At 45.0% G+C, this 18,129-nt stretch overlaps 1 protein-coding gene across 1 annotated transcript in view; it reads right to left on the reverse strand.

The window, feature by feature from the left end:
• The window catches only part of LOC124622681 (fibrillin-2-like), a 631,069-nt gene extending 615,414 nt beyond the window's left edge, over positions 1-15,655 (reverse strand). Inside the window, 1 exon segment of the mRNA XM_047148470.1 lies at positions 15,561-15,655. Coding sequence (XP_047004426.1) covers positions 15,561-15,655 — 95 coding nt within the window.
• Positions 15,656-18,129: the final 2,474 nt, after the last annotated feature.

The following is an 18,129-nucleotide window of genomic DNA, read 5'->3' on the forward strand; positions in this document are numbered from 1 at the left end:
AGAAAAGATTAATATGATTTTAGTAAGCTGCAGGAACATCCGAGGAAAGGTCCGAGAATTAGTATCGCTTACTGAAGGTTACAATGCACAGATAGTATTGGGAATAGAAAACTGGTTGAAACCAGACGTGACTGAGAATGAAATCCTTAGTTCAGATTGGAATGTGTGGTACAAAATGGTTCAAATGGCTCTGAGCACTATGGGACTTAACTCCTGAGGTCATCAGTCCCTAGAATTTAGAACTACTTAAACCTAACTGTCTTAAAGACATCACACACATCCACGCCCAAGGCAGGATTCGAACCTGCGACCGTAGCGGTCACGCGGTTCCAAAGTGACGCGCTTAGAACCGCACGGCCACACCGGCCGGCTATCTCAGCAGTAAGCATCAAATATTCGGTGATAAGGACGAAGATGTGGAGAATGAATGGAAAAAAAATCCAAAGGCATCATTCAATATGCCCTATACAAGTGTGTTCCGAGTAAGGTTTTAAGGGATGGGAAAGGTCCAGAATGGTTGAATAGCTGTGTTAGAAAAGCGCTACGTAAAGAGAACTTCATCTCAGATTCAAGAGAAGTAAAAAAAACCTAGCTGACAAACAAAAGATGAACCAAGCGAAAATGAGCGTAAGGAGAGCAATGAGAGAATCGTGCAATGATTTCGAAAGTAAGACGTTGTCAACGAGCTGAGTAAAAACCCTAAGTGATCTTGGTCGTATGTAAAATCAGTAAGTGGGTCAAATTCATCTGTTCATTGTCTCAGCGACCATACCGACACCGAAGCGGAAAATAACAGAGAGAAGGCCGAAATACTGAATTCGGTCTTCCTCAGTTGTTTCACCGCGGAAGATCGTAACACTGCCCCTCCTTTCAATCGTCGTGCGAACATCGAAATGTCAGATGACCGATCGCGGAATTGAAAAACAGCTACAACCGCTTAGTAGCGGAAAGGCTTCAGGACCAGATGAGATACCTGTAAGATTGTTTACAGATTATGCGGAAGAACTTGCTCCTTTTTTAGCAGTAGTTTATCGTAGATCGATTGAGCAACGAAAGGTACCTAACGACTGGGAAAAAGCGCAGGTTATTCCCGTTTTTAAGAAAGACCTTAAGACAGATCCACACAATTATAGTCCTATGTCGTTGACGTCAATTTGTTGTAGAATTACGGAACACATTTTATGCTCAAGAATTATAACGGTTTTGGAAAATGAACATTATAAAAATCAACTTGGATTTTGCAAACAGAGATCCTGCGAAACTCAGCTCGCTCTGTTCTTCCGTGAGATCCACAGCGCAGTGGACTACGGCGCTCAGGCTGATCCCGTGTTCCTTGATTTCAGTGAGGCATTTGACACTTCCCAGCATTACCGTTTAATGAAAAAAATACCAGCTTACGGAGTATCGGAACAGAGCTGCGATTGGATTGAAGACTTACTTGCAGATAGAACTCAACACGTCGCTTTTAACGGAACTAAATCGGCAGATGTAAAGTTAATAACCGGAGTACCACAAGGAAGTGTGATAGGACCGTTTCTTTTTACAACATATATAAAACATCTAGTAGAAAACATCGGATGCTGTTCAAGGCTTTTCACAGATGATGCAGTTGTCTATACCAAAGCAGCAACGCCAGAAGATAGTAAGAATTTGCAGAACGACCTTCAAAGAGTTGATGAATGGTGCAGACTCTGGCAGTTGACCCTGAACGTAAATAAATGTAACATATTACGCACACATAGGAAAAGAAATCCACTACTGCATAGCTAAACTACTGATGACAAACAGCTGGAGACAAAATATGTAGGCGTAGCTATCCAGAACGACGTTAAGTGGAATGACCATATAAAACAGGTAGTGGGAAAAGCTGACACCAGCCTCAGATTCATCGGAGGAATCTTAAGGAAATGAAGCTAATCCACGAAAGAAGTGGCTTATAAGGCGCTTGTTTGCCCGATTCTTGAGTATTGTTCATCTATCTTGGATCCCTATTTGGTAGGACTGATAGAGGAGATAGAGAAGATACAACGAAGAGCGGCGCGTTTCGTGACGGGATCGTTAGGCTGGTGAGAGAGCGTTACGGAGATGCTAAAAGAACTCCACTGGCAGACGTTACAAGAGAGGCGTTGTGCATCACGGAGAGAGTTACTATTGAAATTTCGGGACAGCACTTTTCAGGAGGAGTCGGACAACACATTACTTCCCTCCACATACATTTCGCGTATTGACCATGAAAGGAAATTCGAGGCATTAGAGCCAATACAGAGATCTAGCGACAATTAGTCTTCCCACGCACTATTCGCGAATGGAACAGGGTTGGAGGGATCAGATAGTGGTACAGAAAGAACCCTTGCCCACACACTATTAGATAGCTTGCTGAGTATGATGTAGATGTTGTAACCGATAGGGACCGGAGGCGAGAACCGCGTCTTATCAGGGGAACCGGTTTCAAAGCCGATAGAAGTTGTTGCTGTCTACATGTCCATCTCAACCAGTTTCCGCGCAAACACTGCGACGGGACCTCAATACAACGGACATTTGGAGTCGGTTACCTCGCAAAAGGTCATTTCTCGTAGGAGAGCATGAAGGTAAACATCTTCAGGAAGCCATAAGACACAGAAACTGACAGTAGCTGTGTCTCGATTTTCTCACCTTTCGAATGATGCACGGCGTCGGGTGCACCGACGGCCCATAGAGTCGTTTAAACCTTTATGTGTGGAGGGCGTTGTTCAAGTTGGGCTGACACTATGGTGTTTTGGAGCATTCTTCGTACTCGGCCCCAATCATTCGCGATGTGTTTTTCGTCCTTTTACGAGAGGCGTTCAAAAAGTAATGCAAGACTGAAATTAAAATCTCCTGGGTTGTTGGGCTGCGTTATATTTCTTCAAACAATCGACGTTTAGATTCCTCTGCCGGGTCTTCCTCAGGATCTTGTGATGTCTACTGTAGATTTAGCACAAATGCAACAGGCGTGGATCTCCGTTACACAAACTGACAGACGGCACATGTACAACACAATGTATGGAGGTTTGCAAGCTTGTATTCAGTATTCCGGCGATTACACCGGTTGTTAATGTACCAGCGTTTCACATGTGCAATTTTGTACCTCGCGCTTACATTAAACAGTGATCTTGCAATGTTAATCACTTAAATATGTTACCCAGACAGACGTATTGCCGAAATTTCGTTACTCCAGATGAATTACTTTTTAGTGTTGCGATTTTTTCGTCAATGTATTTCAGCAGATATCACCAGGAGTATCCACGTTGCGAGTATATACGTTTCTTTTCTGACACGATGGAACGGAAGCATTGTAGGCTGTGAATGTACCTCCAGTGACAGAAAGTACACGATGCAGAGCTTCATTGTGCATACGTGAATGCTATCGGTGACAAAGTTCCATGTCAGACTTTTATCTGCAGGAATAGATTCGAATTTTTAGCGGCGATAAACTTTAAACATTTTTATTAGGGTTTTACATTCGCGAAGAAGCTAGCTGTTAAGGTCAGCATTACCTAAGAATGTTGGTGGGGATTGCTTTCAGGTAACGAACGTTTAGAAAGCGGGGTGGCATTTGTATTCGCGATCGGCGTGACGCCCGCCCCTGTGTTGGCGAGCGAGTACCGGTAATAGATGGCGCGGCGCGGCGCGTGTGCTTCCCCGGCGGCAGCTCGTGAGTGTCTGGTTCCTGTCAACTGGGAACAAGAAGCCTCGCACACCACCGCGTGTGCCTCAGCTTATAGCGTAGCAGCCAGAAGGTGTAACAGCGGTGCAGTGTTTTCGTTGTAACTCTTTCAGAGTAATAGATCGTGTCATTTGCTCCATTTTATCTTGACGGTGGAATTATGTATACCAGGGTACTTGTAATACTGGAGATTGCAAGTAAAAATTTAGTATGCATTCAGTAGAGAAAGGCTCTTAAAGTTTGGTCCGCATTTGGATCCAGGTCCACTTGTAATGAGAAAACGAATTATCTATATCTGTAATTCCTTTTATCATATATTCAAGTTCATTATGATAGATATGGTTGCAACATCGTGCAAATTCAACTACACCGTTGTTCTCCTTTATTTTTCTGCCTTAGTCAGTTGAAAATGAAAAAAAAAAAGTTGGAAACTTATTAGCTGCCTGCGAATTCCCTGACATCATCTGTATTAGATGTATATCTACTACCCAATAGTGACATATAAAAATTTGTAGCGGACCGGGACTCGAACCCAGATTTCCCGCTTATCGCTAGCGGTTGCCTTAACAACTTGGGCTGTCTGTGGAAGGTCCCAAGACCGCGCCAAACCAGCGTACGTCACTCTCTTTACATCTTTATATTGTAATCTGCTGCTGTGGATCATCAACAGTCTGCTCTCTCAGATATGCATCTAAGAAAAAAAAAAAAGATTCATTTAAAACAGCCAGACATTGCTTGTAAAAACGGACCGGGAAGAAGGCCGTTGTACCAAATATATCTGGTATGATAGTTGAAAGATGTTATGTCGCACAGCTATACTACCAAGGACAGCGTTCTAACAGAAGAAGTGATAACATTATTAGGAGCGATCGACAGCTTTCTATTCAAAGGTCGTGCAGTCCAGAATCGGTATGCCAATCAGCCAAAATCACCGTGAGCATTGAGACAATCATTCCACCTACGCACCAGGTTGAAGATACCCGTTTGGCGTAACACCGTGTCGCGCTGCGCCAACAAGTCCGCAACTGCGTGCTGTGTGTCCTCGTTCGGCAGGAACCTTCGACCCTTCGAGGCACCGAAGGCGTGATGATCGCACGGGAGGGAGCAGGAGTGCAGGGCGGGTGCGTCCCCCACCCGAGTCGGCGTCACTTCTTGCGATATGGGGACGAGCGTTATCGTCAATTTACAGCGTACCTCGTCGCCACTCCACAGCGCTGGTTTTCGACACGCATGCTGCCTCGTACATGTTCCTCATTCTCCGACGCATGTCTACCGGTGATTGTTGTTTGTCATTCAGCAGCCAAGGAATGAATAACAGCATGTTGATCACGCAGGGAGGCGTTTGCTAATAACGTCGCCATAATTCACGTTTCCGCAATTACCGCCCGCTCGTCGAAATGAAATGAATGCCGCACTAATCCCTTGCCTATATGTTGGTGCTTATATACCCACATCGGAGTCGCAGTAGGTCGCATAAACGCTGCAGCAACGCCTTCAAACGGAAACCTTTTGATCGCCCCGTATGCATTATGAGAAACTCACGTTCATCGCCTCACTTAATCCTGAGGTGGGAATTTACATCTACATCTACAGCTACACATTCGAGTGTCCGGCAGACGGTTCATCGAACCACGTTCACAAACTCTGTTACCAGTGCACAGTTTATTGTTGGCCGCAGAACGAATGCGACATAGAATATTCATCCCCTCCCCCTACCTCGTTCATTATCGGTTATTTCACTCGGCAGAAATGAGCGAGGTAGAGGAAAGTCTGACAGAGCCATATCGCTGCTGTTCAGCCAAATCATTCCAAGGTACATACATACAGTTCTGTTGAAATTAAGAGATTAAAACAGTGGCACCAAAATAGGATGAAACTGGCTTCCTTTTAATGATTCATTATAAAACGCAGATGAGATGGTGGGGTTGGTGCTAAGACGATAACGATGATGCAAGCAGTAGGTTTCTCTAGATCAACTTGTAGTAAATGCTGCGTGGATAAGAAAGGAGGACGGAAGGAGGGATGAGAGGAGAGTTAACATAAAAAGGTCACAGTTCCAGGGACGGGGGGAGGGGGTCAAAATTGGGTGGCAGGTTGGATGTACAAATGTACAAATGGCAGCTGGAACAGGAAGGGGCAACAGTAGATAAGTAGGTTGGGAGATAGATTGATCTACGTAATGAATATGCAGAATGGACCTGTAAGTTGTAGGATGTAAGATATCAGGATACAACTTTGGCTCAGGGAGAGGGAGTCTGTTGGAGTTGCCTGGGATGGGATATAAAGGATGTGGAGGTGGAGACAGGGCGAGACGTATTGGTACATGCGCGGCAGCAGCCCAGAAATTGCTGGGATTGGAGAGACGACTGGGTTATGATCTTCAACTTTCCGGAATGTAGCCTATCGGATCTGCGAAGTTGTTTGAGGAATGTGCGGAAAGGGAGGAATTTTATCAATTGATGGAAACATGTAGGATACGAAGGCGAGGTAAAGTGTACGACGTTCTAGAACTTATAAGGAGTGATAACATTTTGTGGCTGTGGAATTTCAGGCTACATTGAATAAAGTAAAGATTGGTCGGATAAGGATTTTGTACGCATTGAAGTTTGGAGAAAGATGTAATCCCCATGTACGGCCTGTTATTAGATTTGTGGTGGTGTAATCTGGGGACGCTATTGGCTACGAACTGCACTTGTATTCTGAGACTCTTCGGACTAATAATAAAATGGTATGGCAATGACATGACAGACTCATGTTTGATGTTTCGCTTACATATTCTGAAAACCAATGTGAAGTTCATGAGAAAGGATACTTAGCAAATACAGGTACGTAGTGTAATTAGTCTAATTTGCCTTCGCGCCCATAGGGGAGCGGTAAGTAGGAAGCTGAAGTATGTTCCTAGACTAATCACGTAACACAAGTTCTTGAAGCTTTGTGAGTAGCCTTTCGATGAATAATTAAGATATATCTTCGAGAGACATGTAATTCAGTTTTTACAGCCCTTGATGCGACTCACAGACTTGAGCAATATTCTGGGAAGGGGCGTACAAGTGTTTTGTAATCTGTCGCTTTTGTAGACAGACTGCATTTTCCCAGTTTACTGTCAATGATCTGCAATTTTGAATCCAGCCAGAAATTTCGTTTGAAAAGACATGTGACTGACTATACTTCTGTTAATAAACTTTGGTGTGGTTCCAATTCAGTGCTTTTCGAAAATGGTTGCTCGTTGTCTTTCATCTTACTGTGGAACGACTTGATTAAGTTAATAAAATATTCTTGTTTTAAGTGGAAGACCCGTTATTTCGAATAATGTTTCGATCCCTTGACAGGAGTTTCCACCGTCGGCTTCAGGAGCTTGGAAATTGAGAAGATTTTACGCAGGCTTGCCACCGCGGAGAGTGAGAAAGTGTTTGAAGAGACACAAGTCACGGGATAGCGATATGCACATTACAGATGGCGGTATTATCGCGTGCACAAGGTATAAGAGTGCAGTCCGCTGGTGGAGCTGTCTCTTGTACTCAGGCGGTCCATGTCACAAGGCTCCCGACACCATTGTGGCCGCACGACGATAACTAACACACTTTTAACGATAAATGGTGATTGGAGCTAGACGCATTCGACATTACAGTTCGGAAATCGTTTGGGAATTCAGTATTCCGATATCCACAGTGTCAAGAATGTGCCGAGAATACCAAATTTCATGCACTACCTCGTATCACGGACATGACAGTGGCCGGCGGCCTTCACTTAACTATCGACAGCAGTGGCGTTTGCGTATAGTCGTCAATGGTAACATAAAAACAACACCACGTGGAGCGGCTCTAGGCGCTACAGCCTGGAACCGCGCGACCGCTGCGGTCGCAGGTTCGAATCCTGCCTCGGGCACGGATGTGTGTGATGTCCTTAGGTTAGTTAGGTTTAAGTAGTTCTAAGTTCTAGGCCACTGATGACCTCAGAAGTTATGTCCCATAGTGCTCAGAGCCATTTTTGAACACTGCGTGAAATATCTCAGAAACCAACGTGGGACGTATCCGTTAGGTCAGTGTGGTGAAATTTGGCGTTAATGGCCTACGGCAGCCACGACATCGCTTGCAGCGCCTATCCTGGACTTGTGTGACTGGACAGATAAGTCACGATTTAGGTTGGTAAGAGCTTACGGTAGGGTTCGGGTGGGGTGCAGACCGTACGAAACCCTGTATCCAGGTTGTTAACGAGGCAGTTTGCAAGCTGATGGTGGTTCAATAATGGTGTGGGCTGTGTTTGCATCGAATGGACTGCATCCTGTGATCGAACTGAACAGTCCATTGGCTGGAAATGGTTTGTTCGGTTACTCGGAGATCATTAACAGCCGTTCGTGGACTTCACGTTCCTAAACAACGATGGGATTGTTACGGATGGCAGTGCGTCATATCACCTAGCCACAATTAATCGCGATTGGTTCGAAGAACATTTTAGACAGTTCGAGCGAATGTTTCGGCCACCCAGGTCACCCGATGCGAATCCTGTCGAACATTTATGGGACATAATCGAGAGGTCAGTTCGTGCACAAAATCCCATACAGGTAGCATTTTCGTAATTACGGACGACTACGGAGGCAGAATTTCTGCAGGGGACTTGCAACGACTGCTGGAGTCCGTGCGACGTCGAGTTGTTGAACTACGCCGGGCCAAAGGAGGTCCGACACGGTATTAGGAGGGAGGCGCCCCGTGCCTCTCGCCTCCCTGGGCCGGTGTCCGGCCTGTGGCAACGGCAAGGGGGGCGCGCGCGGTGCGAGGGGGCCGGCCCGTCGCCGTCGCCGTCGCCGTCGCCGCGGCCGGCAGGTGCGCCGGCGCCCACGCGCCTCCGCCAGCCGGCTCTTTGTCCGGTGCTCCGCTCCGCTCTGCTCTGCGCCGCAGTCTGGCGGATCCGGGGAATCTCTCCCCGGCCGCTCACCTTCATCGCGTTCGCCTTTTCATATCGTCAATAGAAAAATGTGCTGTCTCCAGTTCTGAGACTGAAGCCACCTCTATTCATTCTATTCGTTAAACATCGATACATCATTAACCTGGAACATTGTTTTGGGATCGTTCATTGCTTCGAACAGAGAGGGTCGTTGTGTTTCTGGAACAAAAACGACCTGGGCTTTGTACGCAGATATTACTACCGACAAGTTCCTGCGGTAAATCCTAATCCGACCACTGTTCTGGGCCGAGCTTATGTCGATTGACTGGCAGGTTTTTACTGTGGTGTAAAAGATGCCGAAAATGGCCGATTTACTTGAGACGAGGACTTCGAGAGTACTGTCGGTTGATCGCAACCTACTACTGCGGAAGTCTTACGGTTGAGGAGTTAGGAGGCTGCTCAGTAGCGGGATAACAGTCTCAGTTGTCGAGGCGCGTATTTTTGAAACCTATAAAAGTGTTTCTTGCAGAAGCACGGTTCCCTGTTGTCATTCCACAGCAGTAGAGCTACACACACGCTTATAGAACATAGACTTGACTAAGTATTCGTAGTGTTCCTCAAATATATGCCTTCTCTGGAAATAAAGTTAGTTTTTTGCGGTGGTCTTTTCATACACTTGTCTTTCTTAGTCTAAGATGCTTAAAAATTCCACAACTATTCCTTTAAATACAGGTTCAACAGTCTTATTGGAAACATTTTTCCTATCCTTCGCACACGCTGGCATCTTTTCTTCGCGAAGTGTGAGAGCTGTGCGTAGTTTAGTATCATGGCCGTGTTGGATGATGATGATGATGATGATGATGACGACGACGACGTGAGAAGGGATGGAGTGAAACCCAGTTCCTGCGTATAAACTATTCCTCTCGAAAAGCACCAAGGGGTCGCCGAACTCGACGTCTCCATCCCACGGACGGATTACCATCAACAGTGTCACGTGTCCTCACTCCGTGCGACACTGTGGAGTTGTTTGAATTTCGTGCAGGACATGGGCGCAGAGACTGGTGAGCGGGAACTCAACGCCACCACCTCTCTTCCCCTTGCCTGCCAAATACTGGCTTTGAGAATTTAGTCCGCCACCAGTATTCGAACTGGCTTACCTCCGGGTCGAACACCGCGACATAAGCGTACGTTAGCGACATCGGCCTTGGAGGCGGGTGTTCACCTAAACACGTGACCATAATGCTTTTCATCTACATTCTTAGTGTTTACTGTCCAATTTTGCTTGTGAATACATATAACACTTTTATTATTATTATTATTATTATTATTCTCATCTAGTGTCTAATTATAAATCACCATCTAGTCTCATGAGGATTCTCAGTTTTCAAAAGTTCTTTGGTTTTACAGTCTAATACCGATCTGTGCATAGAGTTACTAGACCGATGTTTTAAAATGCACTCTGGCCGAAAATTGTTTTGTTATGAGGACGTTTTCGGTTTTTATTGTTACTTCCTCTGTAGAAATATTATTATGCTTTCGCCTGCTTGCTCCACTAGACGACTGTAATATTCCGATTTACTAGAGTGTTGTCCTCCTGGTCTGTAGGCTACTACGTAATATGTTAGAAGTACGTTCCACATTTGACAAAAATCACGACGTGAAGGTAAAGAAAAATGTTGGATTTAATAATGCAAGAAATCAGTTTCTGCACTTCAGTTAATACACACATCAAAAAAACTTTTGCATCGCCCCAGTTCTCAGAACTCCTGAAGATAGACGTTGACTGTGGATATTGTATCACAGACACAGTCCCTTTGACTGTTCAGAGATGTCACTAAACCCGCCCAAAGACGTAAACAACCATGCATGAGCAGCGCCTATTAGACGGTCTGACAGCCGATCAGTTCCAGTCATTCCGCCAGGAAGGAGGTACACGGCTCGTGTTGTCTGTAGTTCAACCACGCCTAGACGGTCAATACCGCGGTTCGATCGCGTCCGCATTGTTACTTTGTGCCAGGAACGGCTCTCAACAAGGGTACTGCCCAGGCGTCTCGGAGTGAACCAAAGCCTTGTTGTTCGGACATGGAGGTGATTCAGAGAGACAGGAACTGTCGATGACATGCGTCCATGGCGAGGTCCATCTTTGCAACCACGACACCATGCAACGCGGTACAGATGGGTTCAACAACATCCCGAAACGACCGCTCAGGATTGGCATCACGTACTCTTCATGTCGCATATGCCTTCAACCAGACAATCGTCGCAAACGTGATTGGAGGCAACCCGGTCAGGCTGAGTGCCTTAGATACACTGTCCAGTGAGTGCAGCAAGGTGGAGGTTCCCTGCTGTTTTGGGGTGGCATTATGTGGGGCCGACGTGTGCTGCTGGTGGTCATGGAAGACGCCGTGACTGCTTTACGATATGTGAACGCCATCCTCCATCCGGTAGTGCAACGTATCGGCAGCTCATTGGCGATGCATTCGTCTTCATGGACGACAATTCGTGCCCCCATAGTGCACATCTTGTGGATGATTTCCTTCAGGATAACGACATCACTCAACTAGGGTGGCCAGCATGTTCTCTAGAAATGAACCGTATCGAACATGCCTGGGATAGATTGAAAATGGCTGTTTATGGCCGACGTGACCCACCAAACACTCTGAGGCAGTGGGACAATCTGGACCAACAGTGCCTTGATGATCTCATGGATAGTATGCCGTGATGAATACAGGCATGCATCAATGCAAGAGGACGTGCTACTGGGTATTAGAGGTACCGGTGTGAATAGCAATCTGAACCACCACCTCTGAAGATCTCTCTGTTTGGTGGTACAACGTGGAATGTGTGGTTTCCATGAGCAATAAAAAGGGCGGAAATAATGTTCATATTTATCTATATTGAACTCTCGGAACCGAGGATATGCAACTTTTTTTGATGTCTGTATATTCGCAGCAATCTCACAGTAATCAGCAGATTTTATAGTGTTGGATCATTTCCATTAATTGCATTCTACCTGGTCTCAGCATCAGCGAAACAGAATTTAAAAGATAAAAACGAAACATCCTTCAGTTCAATCTTGCGATTGGAATATGGCCAAATGAGTGGGCTCTGAGGTGTATTCTTCCATACAATACGATGATCTTTGAAAGATTGTCTTTTCTGTTCTCAGGATTTATTAATTTAGTAATACATCCGTTGCGAAGTAGTCCGACAAGTTTTTGGCGAGACTGGTAACGCCTCGAGGCATCCATCCAAAACGACCATCGCTGCCGAGCGTTTAACAGCATTCGCCTCATAAGCTAACAGGGATTCTCCAAGTACTCGTTTATCTAAATTTCCATTTCTATGCAAACTATCGAATTACAAGTGTCTAAATAATGGGAGGGATTCTCGAAATGATTTATATAATGATGGGTATTTCCCACCGTATTCATTTAATTTTTCCTTTTAATTAATAAAAACCAGGCTTTTGAAAGTGTAAATCATTCGTTTCTCCCTTTAGCATCAAGATAAGTTTTTTGTAGCAGAGTTTTGTGTTCGTAGTTTGTTTCGTTATCCAATAAAACTTGTACCGAGCCCAAACAAAGATGCTTGATCATTTCTTCTTTGTTGTTGAAACAAGAGGCGACGAAAGAGAAACGCAACAGAAGAGTGAAGTTCAGGATTTTATTAATTTAATGCGAAAGATGCGACTAGGACTGACACTGAGAAATGCTGTTTAGTGCTTCGGGGCAGTGACACACTCGAGGTATTCTGAAGTACGAATTGTTCTGATGAGGCTACAGTACACACCTCTCATTCTGTCCGTCCTCACCTATAAACAGAGGCGAGGAAACAGTCCATTCCACTCAGTCTTAAACTTCAGTTCAGTCTTAAACTTCGGAGTATAGAGAAGAAACTGTAAAGAAAAGTTAAAAAAGAATGAATGCAGATATATTTTCGATGTCGTTACGAATAAGCATTATAGGAAACTTCGTGATCTCTTGACATTAGCGAGCTCCTTTAGTCGCCAGGGCAAAGGCCAGCATGCGATTATTTCTACTGATTTTGCACCACTACTTCTAAATGCTAATTCCCCTCAGACAGATCAACAAATTCCTTAAACTGTTTTCCTAAACAGGAGCTCGTTATGTCATATTTTCCATGCTGTTACAAGAATGGTGTATTTGTTTGGTCGATATCAATATTTTTTCTGCGAAGTAATACATTGGCGATTGAATTTCAAGTACAAGGTGCGTGTGAAGTTTGTTCACAGCTATTTGTCTACTGTTGATCGGATGCTATGAAAGAAGTGACAAGTGTACATTTTAATTTTTTGTCATGCTATCAGTGCATCATAAAGCTTCATGAGAGGAACTGATCTTGTGACAGTGTCCTATTCCTACAAATCAAATCTAGCTTTACAACAGCTCTTTTGCCGAGGTAGTCTCCTCCATACGTTAATTCTGTTCTGCTCTTGTACTCTAAAATCGGTAAAGTAAACAATCAGTAAAAGTTAATGCGAGGGGAACTTAATGAGGCTGAACGTAACGTGTCTTAGCCTACGACTGAAAGCAAGTTGCCAAGTAATTTTGCATTACGACGTGCAGAATCTTCAGAATATGAAGACCAACAAATTAGATAAGCTTGTTACGCGTAAGGCCAAAGATTTTTTTCTGAACGCACTCATCGGGATCAGTGATTCTATTAAGAATCAGAATCTACAGGTTTCTCTCGGTGGTGATTCAACTGCAATTGATAAGTCTGCCAAATTACACGAAGTATTTCTCACGAATTTTAGACGACAATCTCAGATAAACGCACCGTGCAATTCTCTACAAATTTGTGTGCCGTTGGCTTTGTTATGGGTATACCGGAAACAGCAACAGAGTGCGGACTGAAATCGTTCATTAAATAAAAATTAATCCTTCATTACGTAAAAAGTAATTCCTATGTGATCGAAAAATCAGGACCAAAAGCCAAAAACGCTGTAGCTTTTATCCTAATGGACTCCTATCACTATCGCCATATCTGGTAGAACAGTGGGTAGACTCCTCAAGTCAGAAAATTGGACGGGATCTACAACGTGCTACCACAGGATGTAAGTGATCACTGAGTATCCCAGAAGCAGCGACAAGTACCTTGTATGAAATTTGTTCTCTTCTATGAATGGGAAGATGTACGGATGCGTATAAAACTCTACAATGTGATTTCGTAGGTCGGACAGAATACCATCACTTTCGACTTCTAATATAGTTTCTTCTCATGTGGGAAACAAGACACATACCTCTTATGGTTCGATAAGAAGAGATACAGGGCTACATCATCGATCTTCTACAAAAATGTGAAAATAAATTAGAAACATCCTTGTGGAGCGCCGAAAGCGCGCACAGTGTTTATGTCTGCCTCGGAAGAAATTACTGCTGCCTCCAGATTTTGTACAGACACATCTTTAGAATGCGCTGTTCCATACTTAGAAACGATCGAAACTAAGGGTTTAAAATAATTACCTGGTTGCTGCGATCATAAAGGAGTACCATTTTACAAGAACATAAGTGCAGCACATACGCTCTTTAATTCTTAATGAAACTAAACATTAGTTACTAAAGTGCTAAGTCTTTGATTTGCTATAGGTAATACTGTTATTGAATCTTTGGGACTTTTCGCGTTTTGAATTTATTTCAAGTTTGATGTTAACCAGTAGACTACTTATTTCTATTTAAAGTGTTTTTAGATGGATGGCAATAACAAGAAAGAGGGAAAATACCTGGATTATTTTGATGAGGTAGATAATTAGGATAGTATCTAATTTCTACGAATAGGTCTACAACTATAGTCTCTGAACCCAAATGAAATGGAAGGCGGAAGATACTTTCCGTTGTACCATTTATTACGGCTCCATCCCGTTTCAAACGAGTATTGAACGAGAGCAGAATGATTGTTTAATAGCCCCAGTACTTGCTGTAATTAATCTTATCTTCAACAGCCCTTCGCAAGCGATACACGGTGAGGGGGGTGATTGAAATACATTGCTTTATTCCCCACTTGAAACAGGTTCTCGACATTTTGTGAGTAGGCTTTCACGAGACAGAGTGAATCTGTCTTCAAGCGTCTGCCAGCACAGCCTATCTAAGGTGCCCAGCACGCTGTCCGTGGACTAGGCAGACCTGAGACCATTCGTGCAGCTCTTCTTTCTTTACCGTTAATTTCTCTTGTTATTCCTATATGGTACGTCTCCCACTCACTTCAAGCAAAATTCCAGAACCGAGGAGTGACTTAGAAGATTGTATAGATCGATTGTGTTCTCCTAATACCCTACTAATGAGATGACGTCTGCCGACTGCTTAACCTGCGATAGAGCCATTGTGGTCGTTGGATTTCATATCCATACAAGTTGTTTCACCCAGGCATTTTTCTGAATTGACCGTTCCAACTGTGGTGCACTGTAGTCATACGATACAAAGATTTTTTTTTTTTCCATTTTGCAAAGTGCACAGTTTTACATTTCTGAGCTTTAGTAGCAAGTTGCGAATATTTGCGAGACACTGTAATATTGTCGAGGCCTTACTAACATCTATCCAATTTTTTCAGCAGTAATTCACCAAAGCTAAATGGATCACCTAGAAAATCCTGTGGTTTCTATTAATATTTACTGCCAGATTGATAAGACACGACGTGAGAATCGAGGCCCCAACACACTTCCTCGGGGTATGCCTAGAATTACACCTAGATTTGTGGATGGCTCTCCATCAGAGATAACCTTTGGGTTTTTGGTACCAATAAATCCTCAGCCCCATCAGAGATTTCGCTTATTACACTATTTGATCGTACTTTCGATACTAAATGTAGGTGTGGTATTGAGTCAAATGCTGTTCGAGTACTCCTGAGTCATTTCTCCATTTAATGACCCGTGACCCCTTCGTTATCGGTAAGCTCCTCTTTACCGTCGTAGAGGGTTATATGGCGACCGCCGTGTGCTGGAACAGCTAGAAGACGCTGGCGTGGCCTTACTCACCCGGTGCCGGGCTGCAGCGCGTTGTGGCCGCCGGCCGCGTCCGCGGGCTCTGCGGCGGCGGCTGCGAGGCACGCGAGGCCCACGACGAGGAGCATGGTGCAGGAGCTGGAGCTGGAGCGGCGCTGGCGCTGCTGGGCTGGCCGCCGACTGCGCGCCGCCGCCGCGCCGCCGCCGGCGGGCGCCGCAGCCCGGCCCCCCACCGCGGCCTGCGCGGCCACTCAGGGCCGGCGGCGCCCCTCCAGCCGGCCGCCGGCCGTGCATTACCGGCAGAGGCGCGCCCCGTAATTACCGCATTCCTAAAACTCAAAAGCGCTGGCGAGCTCGCCGGGGTCGCGAGGTCGTCTGGCGCCGCGGCCGAACTCCGCACCCGTGCTGTGCTGCTCTATCTTAATGGCGCGCTACAAAACGAGTGCGACCGGCAAATTCCGTAGCGATGAGGACGAGCTTCTACTTTACTTTTACGCGCACGAGCCTTAAATAGACTCGGGGTCTTTACAAGTACATTGGTATATTTCTCCTTTCAACGGCGGAGATTCGTGTCCAAAAAACTAGGCTACTCCCGAAGAGCAAGAAATTTGATCTCCTTTAGGAGCCTCCGACCTGATTTAATACAAAATGAGAAACCGTCGTTTTGCTCTCTCTCTGCCAATCATTTCCTGTTTGTGCTGTAGCGTGTGTAATACGTCGCTGGAAATAGCAACGATGATTTGCTTATGCTGCGTATACAATTTACACGGCAGCGTACACGATTAAATGTGAACGTAATTTCGTAATACGTAGCGAGCGAATTTTAGTAAACGATGGTGTCACCTATCGGTACGCATGCGACAGAATGCGCTACCTAATGTGTTCCAAAACACCGCGCATAAAAACTGGATTCTTCCGAGGTTAATACGTCGGGACCTGTTGAGCGTCAAGTCTTTTGGAAAGCCCTTGGCCCACGGAACATTTGTATACCCAACAGAAGTATCGCCTTAGTATCACTGTCCTTCAGTACAGGGGCTAGCTATCAGAATTGTACACTTCCTCCTCTTTAGGCAAATAGAGCAAATAGGTTAGTTCATTATATATTAGAATTGGTCTCCCGTACCCCTTAAGCGCCTTATAGAGACACACCATTTAGTTCGTGGACGGATCCTGAGAAAACCCGAACAACACGCTTTTCGAGTACCAATATTGAGCCGCGGATTCCGAGACGGCTATTCACAGGACACGGCTAAAATTTTACAATGTATTCCTAACATCCCTGTCTCGAGCAACCTTGAACATTTTCTTCATTTTTATCCGCTTCTGACATGCAGTGCTTCAAAGTTACCCTATTTGCACACGTGTAATATGAACGTAAAATCCGGCGTGAGGCTAAAATGTATAAATTGACATACCGTGGAGAATTATTCTGTAAAGTGTCTCCGTTATCATCAGAATGGTTCTGGATACTTCATGATCCAGAACTGACCACATGCAAAGTTTTCGTGCACGCAAAATCCGGTCTGAACTATAAAATTAGTTTCGTGTTGTTTGAATTTCACATAAGAAAAATATCAATATTTTACTGAGACACGAAGTTCTTTTCGTATGAGTGTAGGCGAATACGCTGCCGTTTAAAAAGGCATTGACTGACAGGTGGAATTCCGGCTCGTTACATCTTCGACACCTTTAAATGTCAGTGTAAGAGAAAGAGAGGGGCGCAGTGATTGGGCGCAGTGGCAGTGGAACATAACTCACAGTGACGGAACAGCTCCACGGGACATGCCCAGTGGGAGGAGAAAGTGGAAGTGGATGAGAGCCAGTGTGGCCGGCCGGTGTGGCCGTACGGTTCTAGGCGCTTCAGTCTGGAACCGCGTGACCGCTACGGTCGCAGGTTCGAATCCTGCCTCGGGCATGGATGTGTGTGATGTCCTTAGGTTAGTTATGTTTAAGTAGTTCTAAGTTCTAGGCGACTGATGACCTCAAAAGTTAAGTCGCATAGTGCTCAGAGCCATTTTGATGAGAGCCAATGATAATGACATTCTAAGACAGAGCAAAAAGGAAACAGTGGCAGTAGTAGTAGAAGAGACTGTGGCTGTGCGACGGCAGACAACAAGATAATGACAGTGAGTTGGGCTGAATGAGTGAGTGAGAGTGGCAAGTGGGAGTTGGATAGGTATGAGCGTGACAGCGATGGACTAGTGGGTATGAGAGAGTTTACAATTAGTGGAGCTTGTGCGAGTGAGAGGTGATCTGTATCTTAAAAAAGAACGTGAATTATATTTGCACACCAAAATCTTTGGAAAAATGTTTAAAGGCGCTGAGGAAGATAAATGGGGAAGCGGGTACCGCACTTTGCATTATTCGCCTTTTTTGTGTTCCGATAGGGGCTTTTTTCCGCTGCTGTTAACATGAACGACCTTAACACGAGTGGGAACCAAGTCTATTTCAATGACAGATACGACTGTGTCATTCAATTCTGCTTCTGTTCTCTGGCAAGATTCGACTATCGTAGTCGCTAGCGGGCGGTACTACGCCAGTCTCTCAGCAGCTCATGATCAAGTGTATTCAGTGTGTGAGAGGTTTGGAGAACGTGCTGGCC

This window comes from Schistocerca americana, chromosome 7, assembly GCF_021461395.2.
Source record: "Schistocerca americana isolate TAMUIC-IGC-003095 chromosome 7, iqSchAmer2.1, whole genome shotgun sequence".
Lineage (NCBI taxonomy): Eukaryota > Metazoa > Arthropoda > Insecta > Orthoptera > Acrididae > Schistocerca > Schistocerca americana.